General features: G+C 35.9%; 2 protein-coding genes across 3 annotated transcripts; both read left to right on the forward strand.

Moving 5' to 3' along the window:
• The first annotated feature begins 381 nt into the window (after window positions 1–381).
• LOC104894270 (uncharacterized) lies at window positions 382–7,143 on the forward strand. The gene is made up of 9 exons (XM_010680457.4): window positions 382–605; window positions 691–765; window positions 1,527–1,613; window positions 2,470–2,526; window positions 3,584–3,676; window positions 5,577–5,649; window positions 5,741–5,816; window positions 6,079–6,169; window positions 6,382–7,143. The coding sequence occupies exons 1-9, from the start codon at window positions 555–557 to the stop codon at window positions 6,499–6,501; spliced, it is 723 nt and encodes a 240-aa protein (XP_010678759.2). The 5' UTR covers window positions 382–554; the 3' UTR covers window positions 6,502–7,143.
• Window positions 7,144–8,128: 985 nt separating this feature from the next.
• On the forward strand, window positions 8,129–14,233 carry LOC104894271 (peroxisomal membrane protein PEX14). 2 transcript variants are annotated; one of them, XM_048644124.1, is made up of 13 exons: window positions 8,129–8,287; window positions 8,402–8,487; window positions 9,757–9,998; window positions 10,171–10,216; window positions 10,338–10,519; window positions 10,741–10,936; window positions 11,026–11,115; window positions 12,229–12,299; window positions 12,394–12,433; window positions 12,526–12,590; window positions 12,702–12,746; window positions 12,839–12,907; window positions 13,567–14,233. In XM_048644124.1, exons 2-13 carry the CDS (start codon window positions 8,433–8,435, stop codon window positions 14,056–14,058), a joined length of 1,593 nt encoding a protein of 530 aa, XP_048500081.1. In that variant the 5' UTR covers window positions 8,129–8,287; window positions 8,402–8,432; the 3' UTR covers window positions 14,059–14,233. The 2 variants fall into 2 exon arrangements, with proteins under 2 accessions (XP_048500081.1, XP_048500082.1); XM_048644125.1 differs by having other exon boundaries at window positions 12,532–12,590.
• The last annotated feature ends 471 nt before the right edge of the window (window positions 14,234–14,704 follow it).

Consider the following 14,704-nt stretch of genomic DNA (forward strand, 5'->3'; position numbering starts at 1 on the left):
ATATACTATATCATTTTAACATACACTATATCATTTTAACATACACTATATCATATCAATATACACTTCATAAACTCACGTGATATGAATCGGATGCACTAATTAGTGTGCATCGGGTTTATATTAGTTTTTTTATAGGTTAAAAGTTTAAGTTGAATTTGAATAGAGTATTTTCGAATTCGGTTTATTTTAGAAGATAGAAATAGAGTAGGATATTATTTTTATTTGGTTTATGTTTATCAGTTTACCACATATTTGGGTTATAGATTTAGGCTAAATAAGGTCGAGCCAGGTTGATTTCATCTACTTAATTTTTTTTAGTTGAACGAGATATTGAAAAATAACAAAGTTCTTTCTACTTGCTTTCTTTCGTTTTAAATTCTTTTTACCAAACAAGCTGTTATTGGGAGTTGATGTCTTGCTGTCTCCCGCTAACTTTCATACTGCACTGACAGTCGCACCCCTCTTCTCTCTCCTCCCTCCATCTTCTCCGACCAAACCTTCTCCGCGCCAAAAAACGACGCTCTAATTTTGATAACACACAGAAAATTATAATGGAAGAAAAGCCATCTACACCACCCAAAAACTTTATTAATCAATCTGTTGTAAGTTTCTAATTTCCTCTTTTATTTTGTTTTCTTCTTCACTTTATACTTCTTCCCTAATCTCTCTCCTACTTTCTCTCTCCAGGTTCCTGGTGACGTCGTCTTGGATCTCTCAACTATGGCGGAACAAACCATCAAACTTGGCGGCGGTCTTCGTCAGGTTATTTTCTTTTCTAGGGTTTTACTCCATTGTTTTGGGGAAAAAACCAACTTTATACAGTGAATTAGTAAATAAGGACGGAATTAAGGTTTAATATTTCACATTTTGATTTGTCAATAATATGCGATTTTGCAAAATGCCAGAATTAATTAGCTTGATTATTGTTTGTCTGAATTTAAGAAACATTGATTGTTGTTGTTTCCTAATTATATGCAATTTAGGTTTTTTTAGGGGTGGAATTGTTTATGCGTGATTGAGATAAGACAAGTGATATTGGTGTAATATCTTGAAGTTTTTGGTCTCAACATTTATGTATAAGATTTCTGTCTATTGTGAGCTCTGATTTGTAGTTTGTTTCGGAGCATATTGTTTATCTCGCTCTTGCCTCTTGAATTCATTAATTTATCATTTTTAACTGAGGAAATTGAGTGGCATTGGTTATTACATACTCCCTCCGTTTCTTTTTAATTTACCCAACTCACTTTCGGGAGAACTAAGGAGAAAGTACAAAAGTATGTGAGAGAAAATGAAAAGTGAGAGAGAGAAACTGAAAAGTGGGTTAAAATATTAAAGAGTGGATGACATTGGTGGAAAAAGAGGAGAAAGTAAATGTGACATGTTACTAAAAATAGAAAAATCAATAGTGTGTAGATTAAAAAGAAACAGACTAAAAAGGAAAGTGTGTAGATTAAAAAGAAACGAAGGGAGTAGAAACGTTTTTGGTTTGTTGATATTAACTTTCTTGTTTGAATGTTTTGTAGGATGGTGATGTAATTTCCGTCACAAAAGCTGGGAAATTGAGGTTTACGAAGCCAAGCAAATACTGGGTTGAAGGTTCTCATAAGAGGGTAAGTAGAAGGCCCCTTATCAATATGTATTGTTCATATATTTCCAACTAAGTGTTTAGGCAGAAAAATAGACGAGAGACAGAAGAGCTTAGCTTAACTTTTTAGAAGAAGAAAAAGAAAAGAAGAAACTACCAGGATTTGGACTTAGAGATGTAATAATACTTCAAACATCTTTAGTTTAAACCAATGATGTTTAGAATTGAGATTGACCAGCTGATTACTGATAGTCATTCATGTAGAGTGCATGACGTTGTGCATATATTTGACCTTTGCAATTCTAAAACCTTTCTTCTTTGGAAGTAATTGGAGCCTTATATGAGGTGCATCAATCAATTCTTACGTAAGTGGCTCTGATGGTAGTCTGATATTGTGTTACTTTCTTATCCGAAAATGGCAAACCGGTAGATTCAAGTGGTATACTTCATGGCAAAAGGATTTAAATTAGCTAATGGATTGTGTTCCATAGCTTTTGTTGTCATGCAAATTAGGACTGTTTTATTATGCTGAATACATTAGTTTTTGAAATATGCAGCAGTTGAATTGACTGTTCATATGGGCGTACAAAATACCATAATGAGGGTGAAACAGATTCTCTTTTGTTAATCAAAAGTTTCCAATCAATTGATTTATATAAACTGATGAAAGATTTGTTATTACTAATTACAGCTTTTACAAGATGAAGGTTTGAATTTGAACTCTTTAAAAGATTTATGTTGTCAGTTTTGTTTTATTACACACCACTTAGCTATAATGCACATAGTGCTGTAGTTTGAATGCTTAGGCATTTGATGTTGTAAACCATCCCGCTTAGACAAAGGATTGAATATCTTAGGTTCTTGGCTCTTGCTTTGTGCAGTATGTACCATCGGTGGAGGATCATATCCTTGGCATAGTGGTAGAATGCAGAGCTGAGGTAAGCATTTGTATCTAATCAATACCCATCTTCTAAGCTTTTTTTTCCCATTCAAACTCTTTCTTTACATGTTATCTATCCTATAATATCCTTGTTCTACAAACTGGCATCATTAGAATTTTGCTTTCAACAACTATTTTATTGCAAAATCATCGGAAATTGGCGGTTGAGGAGGATGCTCTGCTGAAAATGCATTTAGAAAAATATTAAGTGGAGATTATTACTTTTCTAGTCTATTAGAATTGAAATGTTTGAGTCTCAGCATGTGGAGAAGATTCTGCTACTTAGCTGTTATCAACTTTGGTGTTGATCTTAGCATCGGGTTGCTAATTATTTGGCAACTGTGGTGAAAAGGAATAGAATACGGGTCAGAAATTGCTTGAATGATTAGTTATAAAGATTTGGAAAGATCTGATATCAATTTTTTGTATGTTTATGTGTGTGCTTGTACATGCTTCTAGATGTAGTGCTAGGCTGCTAGTATATAGCTTATGCACTATTCCCTTGTCTGATATCTCATACTTCTGTGTTCCCTATTAATTGAAACATTTCTCTTATATGGAAGTTTCACATTAATTGCAATATCATCTTATATGGTAATGGGTTCTCTCGATCTCTCTCCTTATCACATAAATCCCTCTTTTTATCTATCTCTATCTCTCTCTTCTTCACGTGAACACCTTAAAAAATGTGACATCCTTATATGTTGCAATTAACATAGAACACTCGAAGTATTACAATATATGTTTCTCTAATGATAAGGTAGTTGTTGGTTTATACTTTCAATTTTGAGAACAGCTGCTTTATTGCAGTATTTTTTTCATCTCATGGTTGTTAATCTATAGGTATACTCATTTGAGTCTTGGAGGAAAAGGCAGATTCTCCGGTATTTCTCCTTGCCCCCTCCCCCTCAATAAAAAAAGATAAAATTAAAAGATCTTTATTGCATGATTGACTATGTGCTGGTTTTATCAGCTTAATTCTGTATAAGCTGTTGGTGATAAGGTATTTGAACTTACTACTTAGAAGTGTTGCCTTCTGTTCCTCTGATGTGCAGAACTTTCTAGTGGACATCAAGGGACCTACGTTAGCAGTTTTGCCAGTGTTGGCTTTTGAAGGAGTAATTAGGCGTAATATCCCAAGGTTTGAGGTATGTATCTGAATATCTTTTGGAGTTTTCTTTTGATCACTAAATACCTTTGGAGTTGCATCCATAGAAATTGCAATTTTAGAACTATTTAAGCAATCTCTTGTACTCAAAGTATATATTTTTTTTCTGTGTTGCTTGATGAGCTTATTGTTAGCATTGAGATCTTGAGGTCTAATATGGGATTGAAGAACCTTTTTTATAACAGCTACATGAACCAAACGGGACAAAAAAAAAAGCTAATCTGGTTTCGAGATAGAATATTTTTAATCCAGGTTCAGTTCTAGACGTCTAGCCTAAACCCAGAAAAAATCAGTAGTGGATTGTGTCCGATTATATATTTTGATTATATGTTCCATCATCTTTTTTCATTCTAAGCTATCGCTCATTTGCATCTATATTTTGATTATAACGATATGGGTTTAAAATTTGGTGGAAAAAGCAAGATTTTATATGAAGGGAAGGTTCTTTGAGACATGAGTGGTGGTAGACATTAGCTCAATACTAAATTTCTAAGAATGGAAGGAAATTTCAGGTGGGTTACGATGATGATGGTAGCTTAAGTGGTGAATGTTGAGATGAGCTATGAGAAAACTTGCTGCACAAAAGCAACAAAGAGGAGGGAAAACCTGAAATGAAGGCTGGGTATTTGGCTTCTGATTGTAAGGAAGAAAGGAGAATAAGAGAGGGAGACAAGAGCGAAATTCTAATTGGGAAAAGGATGGGCTGAAAGCAGTTTAAATGAGGAAAGTTGTGGGCAAAATTTAAAACGGTAGCAGCGTGCTGGCTTTGGCCCTTTATAGGTATTGTTCTTTGCTAGGAAAACTTTGATGCACTTAAAATTCTGAGGTGGAACCACTATATGAGTGCGGCACGTTGTTGAGCATGTCCAAGCCGGCCAGGTTTGGACTTCGTGATCCTGTCCCCTGGTTTTAGTTTGGTTTTCTACTCTTACCTATCTTGGTGGTACACTTGAAATGGGAGAGATGGGCAGAGTTTTATGGGCATAGAGTGTACACTTGAAGCTTTCGATTTGTTGTTGACACTTCTGTAAAGTTAAAGGTATCTATATGGACCATTGTTCGCTATGTGTGCTACTTTTTAGATATTAGTTTGAGATCTTGCTTATTTTTTCTCTTACCCTCTATGTTTAGTGCCATTTTGATTTAGAAAAGGCCTCAATTTCTTATCCACATCTGACTCTTGTGTTATAAATGGGTGATCTCTTTCAGTCTTTTGCATCTTTACAATATGTTTCCTCTGTATTCTGGAAAAGGGCATTTTGTTCTCCTCTGCTATGAAACTCAAATAGGCCAAGGAAGCAACTTGAAAGTTTGTTTTTATTGCCTTTTCGGCTATATGTTTGGTTTTATGAAAATCAGTTGGTTCATCATTCATAGCTTAGTTCCGAAATAAACTATAGGTTGATTAGTGTTAGTTTGTTATAGTGAATTTTTTTTATGAAGTTATAAATGTTGGAAGGACCCTGTGTTTCTTGACAAGCTCCGATGATGATAGCATAATGCACTCTGAATATATGGAGACAGAGTCTCATTGAGGATCATTTTGGTTTTCTAGACACTCTTAAATTCTAGGATGTCAGTATGTTACTATATAGCATCCTCTGTATGTTACTATACAGGATCATTACTGGTTGATCTGCCCGGAGAGGTATTTTTGCCTCTTGTGTGTGTTTCCTATCTTCTTTGGAAAGTGGGGTTGGGGTGAGGAACAAAAAAGAAATATAAAGGTATTAGATATGTAGATGCTCAATGGGTGATAAATTGTTAGATTGTGAAGCTGGCTTTTGATACATCTTTTCTCACTTCCCTCCCCAATAAATAAGATCCGCAGTATGTATATCTGGTTTCTTAATCATATATTCATATGCTTTCTGTTGCAGATTGGAACCTTGCTCTATGCTCGTGTTGTTAAGGCAAATGCTGGCATGAACCCAGAGCTATCATGTACAGATGGTGGGTTGTGGGCATTCTAACTTTGTGAGGCTTCAGTTGAATCAGAGTGATGAAACTTTCTTACCTATTTCTGTTATTTTGGTTAATACAGCAAATGGTAAAGCAGCAGAATTTGGTCCACTCAAGGAAGGTCTCATGTTTGAAACATCAACTGGGCTTTCACGAATGTAAGAACTTTCTCCTCCCAGGCAAACTATTTTGTTTTATGTTTCAAAACATATATTTTCTTTTCTGGATTATAATATCCTGGAAAGTAAAGACAACTAGTTGCCAAAAGTAGAGCTACAAGAGTTCCAGGATCAAAATATTTCGACAATGTAGTTCTCCATTCTAATTAATGTGCTTAATATGAATTGTTTGATTATTTTTAGTTTGAGAACCCTTTTTGTAAGATTTATTAATGCTCCAGTCTCCACCTTGTATCTTTAGGCTTCTGAGTTCGCCGACATGTCCAATCCTCGAGGGTCTTGGAAAGAAGCTATCGTTCGAGCTTGCTGTTGGTTTAAACGGCCGAGTTTGGGTATGATTCTTAAAACATCCCTTTTCTCTTAACAGGACATGCTCAGTTTGTCTTTCTGGCTACCGCCTCTTGTGATCTTTATGATGTTTATCTTTTTCGGCTATCATGCTTCATGAAGCCTGTCACATTCCTTTATGCATTTGACATCTTCTGTTTCCCTTGTATTGAAAGTGGATCATGATATCCTGAAACACATATCCTCATCATTGCAGGTGAATGCGGACTCCCCATCAACAGTGATCCTAGTCAGCAATGCAATCATGAAATCTGAGTCTCTAAGTGCCGCTCAGCAAAAGATTACAGTGGACAAACTGCTTCAAAGAGTACAATGACCCCCAATTTTGATAAGATTATGAACCTGATAGGTCTGAAACTCATAGATCAAAGATCACAATTTCGCCTCCAACCCTGTGAAGCTTTAGTTTCAGGTGTTGCTTCTGGTAGAGAGGTGCCTTTTTTTTTGGTCTTCAGTTTCCGGTGGTACATCGGTCTGTAGGTTATGCCCATCTTTGTTTTTCATAGGATTCAGAATTACATGATGCAATTTACTTTTGAGTTTCCTGTTGGACTTGTTAGAAGAGGATATTTTAGGGGTGCTAATTGAGTATATCTAGTTGCAAGCGACTCAAACCCAACTCAGTCTACTATCGACTTATTCTGTTTCCGAGTAGAGTCGAGCACGACTCAACTTAGCTTGAGTACTTGACTCAGCTCTATTAGCACCCCTAGGTCATTTTGAAACAGAAGGTAAAGAGTTTAGATGGAGCAGCAGAGGAACAGTAAGCTAGCAGGTGTATTAGAGTATATAGCAAGCAGATTTGCGAAGCTAAAATGGATCACATCTTTACGTATTCTTATTTTTATCATGGTTTGTGCACGGTACACTTGCTGAGAAAAATTATGACACAAGTTGAAATTATTTTTCCTCAATGCTCTCCACATTAAATATATTGGTACTTTCTATGTTTTTCAAAGTTTTTCATTTCGGATGAGAAGATCTTTCTTTTGAAGTTGGGTTGGAGTATCTCCAACGACATCTACCTTTCTCTCTCATCAATAAGACCTTGTATTTTCTGACTAACTTTTACAGGCTCAATAAAGAAAATTATCATCCAGGTATTTGTACATCAGTGAAGTTTTACGGGATGAATGGAGTAGGTTTTTGTCATCGTCTTACAGAAAGTTGCTTTTTTGTGTACTATTATCAATATTGAGTGTCACCAATTGTCCAATTATATGCTCATGCTCCATATAGATGGCATGCCATAACTTAATTGAGCTCATAGAGTTATAGGGCGTGTTCTACAGTAGCTTTTGAGGTAGTTATTAGTGTTTGGATTAACTCAAAACTCTAATAATGGTAAAAAGTTGTATTTGGAGTAGCTTTTGGTGTTTAAACTAGTGTTTTGAAAAAGCTATAATATTAGCTTTTGGAGTAGAGGTAGTAAGTTTTGAACGTGAAATATAGCTTATTTTTGTTAATTTTTTAAACTAAAAGCTAGTTTTACCGAACACTAATTACTATAAAGTTATTTTTATAGTCAAATTTTAACACCTAATATCTGACTGTTGATAGCTAGTATAACAATTAATAGTTACTTTTACCACTAATAGTAATAGCTCTAACAACAACTACTTTTCCTGAACATGCTTATAATGAACAAGTTTTCAAATTGCGACAAAAAATGCAAGTTAAGTTAATGCTCCCGTCGCTTAAAAGTATGAAAATGAAATTAGATAATGGACCTAATTATTAAGAAAATGAGAAAAAATAAAATTAATCCTTATAAATATATATACTTCAACCGTCCTAAACCGCAAATAAAAATAATCCTTATAAATATATATACTTCATTTGTCCTAAACAGCAAATAAAAATAATCCTTATAAATATATATACTTCATCTGTATTCCGTCCTAAACCGCCAAAAATCACACATGCTTGATGCTTCATTTCATTTGTTATAAACACAGATAAATGTAATTCATTTCGTACAAAAACATTATTCAATTATGCAAGGTTGAGAAAGATTGAATTTTGGCGTCTACTGAAATAAATTTACTATTCGAAGACGACCTTAATTTTCTCAACTCTTCCATCATCGTCTTCTTCCTCCAGTAAGCTTTCTCTCTCCTCCTTCTCTTCCCTTACACTGTAGTTTACTGTTATATTTCATGATTGAAGATTCGAATTAAGTAGTGGATTATTTCATGATATTTTATTTTTTACAGTTTTGATTTAATGCTTTGAGGTCGGTTCGCAATGGCGAGCGAATCACCTCCACCTAATCCCGCAGACAATAATTCACCTAATCCAGGTCTTTCTCTCTCCTCTATACTTCTTACTCATCATTTTTCATTTGTATGAATTCATTTAACTCTTTCTTCTTTTTGTAATTTTTTTGGATGTTGCTAAACATGTTCAATTTTGATTTAATTTGCTATAATTCTTGTTTAATTTAGTTGCACGGCTAATTTGTAATCATAATTTAGTATTTTAACCTTGTTTTGTTATGATTTTTGCGATTTAGGGCGGATTTTGAGTTGTGATTGGAGGAGTGAAATTGAGACGAAATTGATAAAGAATTATAGTTTAATAAGCTGAGTGTTATTTGTATTTTGCAGAGGACGATGTGTTTGTCTATCTGTGAATTGTATATGATGTTGTTGTTGTGCGGATTGTGAAAATCTAACATCTAAAACAACCGAAGTTTATCAAGATGATATTGAACGGAAGTTGAGCATGGAACTTAACTTCGAAATATGTTCTAAAATCAAAAGTCAAGATGTTTAGGTCGTGTTTCATTTAACTTATTTTGACTTGTTTCGGAAAAAACTAAGTACACTTAACTTTCAATGAGTTAGAAATATTTAAGTTCCAATGAGTTTAGATGAGCGAAGGTCAGTTGAATATAACACACCATTGAAGTGAAATGGAGCAAGAACTAGGAATCATTGCAAAAAGGTACCCGTCAAATTTTAATCATTATGTCTGGAAATTGGACAGGAATTTAATTGAGACCTTGGAAGATTTATGATAGGAAATCTTAGGTATTAAGCCTTGGCATTTCGTATAAGCTGAACTCCTGCAAAATTGCCGAGGAAGAAATTCTTTTTTTTGCCTAGGCTTTGTTCTCAGTGAGATATCAATATCTTCGATTGGTATGGTGCCAAACTTGTCGTTATTTCTGCTATATTGAGTGCCACAAATTTACGATTTCTTAGTGTGTGCCCCTCCAAAACGGGGATGACGCATATCTATTGCATTGGCTGCCTTGGGTAGGGTGAACATTTGTGCATCTCTTAGTAAACTTGTTTTGCTTGTTGACTAGGATATTATTTCTAATTTGTACTTTGGCGTCTTCTGTACTACAAACATTGTTCCTCTGGATAATATGCTCTTCAACTATGTATCAGTCTTTTGACATCTAAGTTTTGTCCTGTGTCATACTGATGCTTGCTGCCAACTGGAACAGGTGTAGGGACTTTTTCAATTTCTTGGCTGAATATTAGGATCCGATTTGATGCGTAGAGTTTGTGCATTTTACCAAAGTTCCATTTAACATGTTTAACTTGTTCTTTCACAGCTTCGGAACCTGCACAAGCAGTTGTGAATGAGTCACAAGCAACTTTGGAATCCTCAAAAGAAATTCCAAAAAAATCTGTATTTGTGAATTCTGAACCTATAAGAGAGGAGCAGGTGCAGAATGCTATTAAGTTTCTCTCCCATCCAAGAGTTAAAGGATCCCCCATTGTCCATAGAAGAAATTTTCTTGAGAAGAAAGGTCTGACAAAAGAGGAAATTAATGAAGCATTCCGTCGAGTACCTGTAAGTGATTATAATTGTACATAAACCTAATAGGGAGAGGGATGCACTGAATTGGAGGAAGCATGAGAAATCTTCTAATCCCTGTCTTTCTGTGCATGCACTTGTTTGATTTGTCTTTCTTTGTGGTTCTTTTTGCTTCTCACGCAGCTTGACTTTCTGTACATAATTACAGGACTCATCTCCTGCTGTTGCGAGTGATCAGGGTAGCACATACCAAGGTAAGATACATTGATGTATGTTAGGTTAGCTAACTTGAAGAAGCCTCATAATATTTAAGCTAAGAGTTTAGAAAATCCCTACTTTGTGAATTCAATTGATTTCTCTATCATTTGACAACAGCTGCACAGACAACCCCTGCAACAAATACTCAAGCTCAGGCCCCTATGCAGGCCATGCAGCCAGTGACAGCTTCTCAATCTGGTATTATGTCAACAATGGCCAGACGATTTCACTGGTCGCATGCAGTTCTTGCTATAGGATTTTTGGCCATATCTGGTGCTGGGACAGCTATTGTTTTTAAAGTATGGTGCTCTTAGCCATTCTAAAATATTTTAGAGTGTCTGAGTTCTTCATGTGATCTGCTTTACTATCCAATTACGAATTCCTTTTTTTAGTGAAGTTGGTTGTAAATTCCTTCTACTGTGATGAGTTGATGATTATTTGTTATACTAGTTATTTTGAATGAGCTCTATTATCTTTTACCAGTATTTAGTTACTGATACAAGATGTGTGTCATCTGCAGAAGTCACTCCTTCCTAGGCTAAAGTCTTGGATCCGCAGGGTTGTTTTGGATGAAGAAGATGCCAGTGACCTTGATAAAAGTATTGAGGAAAAGCCAACTCTGGCTGAAGAAGCGACGGCAGCTGCAAAAGCGGCAGCTGCTGCAGCTGCTGATGTGGCAAAGGCTTGTCAAGATATGTTGATGACTAAGAATGAAGGTGTGTTTTTACTTAATGCTTTGTACATGCATAATATCTCGTTTGCTGGGTATTGACTTCTTTAAATGACATCTTTTTACCCATTGCAGAAAAGAAATGCTTCACGGAGTTCATGAGCTTGTTGGACGTGCAACTTCACGAGATCAGGACAATGAGAAATGCACTAACAAAATTAGAAGGTGATTATTGTTTTGCTGCAGTATAGGGTGTGCTTTTATCTTGGCTGTCAATTGTACATCTATGAATATGCAAGATTTTTTTTTTTATAAAATGTTAACATAAGAACACACACTCACGCGCGCACGCACGCACACATACACACACACGCACTCACGCACGCACGAAAACCCCCACCCCACCCCACCCCACCCCCCACACACACACACATTAAATTTTATGGGCCGCAGAGAGGATTTTTTATTTTTTTTCTAACGTGAGCAAGGTAGGAGTAGAGATAGCCGAGCAGAAGATAAGTGAAAAAGTGAAGTTTTCGACTGCACTTAGTTATATGGTTAGACAGTCGTGTGGGAGCTTTTCTTTGAAAGTTGTAGAATTATGAATGCTGTCCCTGCTATCTGGAGTTTGTTATCAGAATCAGTAAAAGACTCTTTGGGTTCAAATAGAGAGGTAGTGTGCACCATAATTTTCCTTGATGTTAACGTCTTTCTGTTAGCAAGTTATATCCGTCAACACTTTTCTGTACTTTATTGGTGTTAAGTAGGTGGCTCTTGAGTAGAGTTTATTAAGATAATAATCTCGAGTTTTGAATTCTGATTTCCCGTCAGAACGAATAACATAAGTCTCTGTGGTCTATCTAAATTTCTTAATGGACAAAGTCTTCATGCATGGATTTGAGTCACTCAGCTTGACTGGCTTACTTTCACGATTTCTTTTCTTCTGTGTGCTATTATTTTCTTTAACTTACTTTAACTGTCTAAGTTTCCTTTGGAAATTTGTTTCTGGTGTTTTTAAAATCCTTCTTAAAATGTTTTGGGGAAAAGGCCGATATGACCCTGAGATAATTTCCCCTTTTATTATCTATTGCTTATTGAAAGTTGTGGAGCATACTAACAAAATGAACTTAAGTTTGTGCTCAATCTTAAAATCTAAAAATCCCTTCTCTGTGTTCGTATAAATTTAAATTCGTTATTTGGTCTTATTGAACCATTTTAATCGGACAGAAGCTTGTAAGTATATTTATTGATGATTAGAGAATGCTATTTGGTATTTTCCTGCCATACGAACTCACATTGGTGCGCATGTCCATATACATTTGGGCTGGCAATAATCAGGGCAATCCTACGTGGCTGGGAGAAATCCTGTAAGGGAAGAGTATCTAGATGGCTCTGTTGCGCGTTCAATGGTGAGTTGGCCTGGATATCTTGATCTTACTTTTGGCTGGATGTGCTTAAAGAATATTATGCCTTAACCTTTTGCTTTCCTGTTCTAATGTTCAGCAACCAATAGACAGCAGGCCTGAATCTGACATGCGATCAGGTTATTGTGACATTTATTCAATTTATTGATGCTTCACTTGTTGCTTGCTTCTCTTCGATATGCTTTTTGACTGATGTCGTGTATTTTCTTAGTTGCAGTGAAGTCTGTCTCACAACCTGCATCAGCTGAACCTCCTCATCCAAAATCCTATGCGGAGGTTGATTTTTTTAATCTATTTATAACTTGCTTCAGAATTATGTGCTATATCAATCATTTACTTTTCTTCATTTGCCAACTTCAGGTTACTGATCCTTGATAATTGCTGCAGATCATGGCCATGGTGCAGAGAGGAGAAAGACCACCTAATGTCAGAGTAAGTGCATTCCCTTTCACTAAATTCAACATTGATTCTGGAATTTAGACTCGTTATTTATTGGCCTGATTTTGTCTTTTGACCAACTGCAGGATATTGATGATCGCGCTCCGAATCCTAATCAACCTATTTCAAATCCAAGTTTGGCTCCTAAAGCCAAGGTATTAAAAGTCTAATGTTTGTCACTCAGCTGTTTGATGATCTCAGAATCAGATTCACGTATGCTATCAAGTATCCATCTTACTCCATCCCATAATGCTGGATCAATATATTTTTTTCTCATTCTCCAAGACAGACCTTTGACCATTCATATATTTATTGATGATGTGCGGATAAAAAGTTCGATATTTTGGAAATACACATTGAAATGTTCTTGAAAAGATTCTACCTTTCCACATGATAATGTTCCATTTTATAAATTAGTATAGTGTCAAAGTTGATAAATTTTGGCTTCAAAGAAAGTTAATGTATCCAATGTCTTGAAATAGAGGGAGTACATTTAAGTATGTTCTTTTTTTCAAACCTTGATGAGGATCACATCCAACTTCCAAGTATGTAGTATGAACAACCTTGTAGAGGTGATCATGGGCTGGGCTTTGGCATCAAAAAGTGGCCTATTTCGGTCTGGCCTAGACGGCCATCTGGGCTAGGCTAAATTTTAGCCCGAAATTCTGAATTTGATTGTGCAAAGCCAGTTCTTTTGCTAAATAATCAACCCGGGTCAATGTGATCCCTCGAGAACAAAGTATCATGCATTTGAGTTTTTGTAGTTATATTTATTGGCGTATTACCGATGTAATCTTTCTTTCCTTGCTTTTAGCCCTGGGAAGCTGGTCAGACTGGTAGCAGCTCAAGCTTTGCTTCTCCATCTCAATTTACTACTGGAGGCGTTAATATTACACAAGATAATGGTGCTACCTATCAGTACAATAACGACAGTTCTGCATCCTCGTGGCAGCAAAAGAATGCAAGAATCTCCGAAATTGAGAATGGAGATAGTCAAAAGTTTGGTTCAGGATCAAGCGGTACTGTAAACATTGGCCCAACCCAACGTAGATGGGTCCCACCTACACCTCCCCCTGTATCAATGCCAGAAGCAGCTGTGGCCATTCGACAGCCTAAATCGACCCCGAAGGACATGAATCTGAAGGCTGAAGAAGCAGCAGCACAGCCTGTGACTAACGGGTTAGAAGAGTTGCAGAGAATTACACAGATATCTGAATCCGGTGGTCAGGTAGAGATGAATGGAGGGGGTGGAAGCTCAGAAATGAACTTCAGTGAGATACAAGAAGAGCAAGTTACAGAGGTGTGAAAACAGAAGCATGCTGAGGATACGAAATTATCTTATTTCAATATGCCATCAGTACTTCATATGTTTCCTATAGTAAGAATAAAAGATTGGTGATTTAACCAAATAATCATTGCCATGATGTAGCTATTGTAACAGTTATGTGATTTTTAATAGTTCGATCAGAGAGTTTCGTGTGTGTTGTCATTGCTGTCACTCAATGTTTAGGAAGAAGATTGATTTATCACTTAGATAGATGATCAGTCTCCTAATCTCCCATATTCCATCTATAGTCTGTGAGACAACTTGCTTGCCCATCTTTGTTGGCAGGATTTGGAAAACCTAGACATTTTTTAATTAACATTTGATCAATTAAGAAAACCTATTGAGAATCTATATGCGTGAAGTTACTCTTGAGTCATGACTCATGAGTTTATGAAGATTATAATTAATGCATATGGGGTCGCTTGATAAAGGTTCGACTAATTGGCTGAAGCTCTTCTTCCATCCTTGTGACAAAGGTTCGATTCTTGTCTTTTGTAATGCGGGGTTCTCAAATTTCTCCTAATTAAAAGGGGTTTTCATCCTATCTTATGAAAAATATGTGGAATTATTGACAGATAAAAACGAGAATAATTTGTAACAGTGTCAAGTTAGTGTCTTCTTTTTC

This window comes from Beta vulgaris, chromosome 5 (genome assembly GCF_026745355.1).
Source record: "Beta vulgaris subsp. vulgaris cultivar EL10 chromosome 5, EL10.2, whole genome shotgun sequence".
Classification (NCBI taxonomy): Eukaryota; Viridiplantae; Streptophyta; class Magnoliopsida; order Caryophyllales; family Amaranthaceae; genus Beta; species Beta vulgaris.

Coding starts and splice junctions, on each gene's coding strand:
- LOC104894271 (XM_048644124.1), top strand. CDS start 8,433: ATGGCGAGCGAATCACCTCCACCTAATCCCGCAGACAATAATTCACCT. Junction 10,217..10,337: donor TCAGGGTAGCACATACCAAG/GTAAGATACATT, acceptor ATTTGACAACAG/CTGCACAGACAACCCCTGCA. Junction 11,116..12,228: donor TGCACTAACAAAATTAGAAG/GTGATTATTGTT, acceptor GGCAATAATCAG/GGCAATCCTACGTGGCTGGG.
- LOC104894270 (XM_010680457.4), top strand. CDS start 555: ATGGAAGAAAAGCCATCTACACCACCCAAAAACTTTATTAATCAATCT. Junction 766..1,526: donor TTGGCGGCGGTCTTCGTCAG/GTTATTTTCTTT, acceptor AATGTTTTGTAG/GATGGTGATGTAATTTCCGT. Junction 2,527..3,583: donor TGGTAGAATGCAGAGCTGAG/GTAAGCATTTGT, acceptor TCTGATGTGCAG/AACTTTCTAGTGGACATCAA.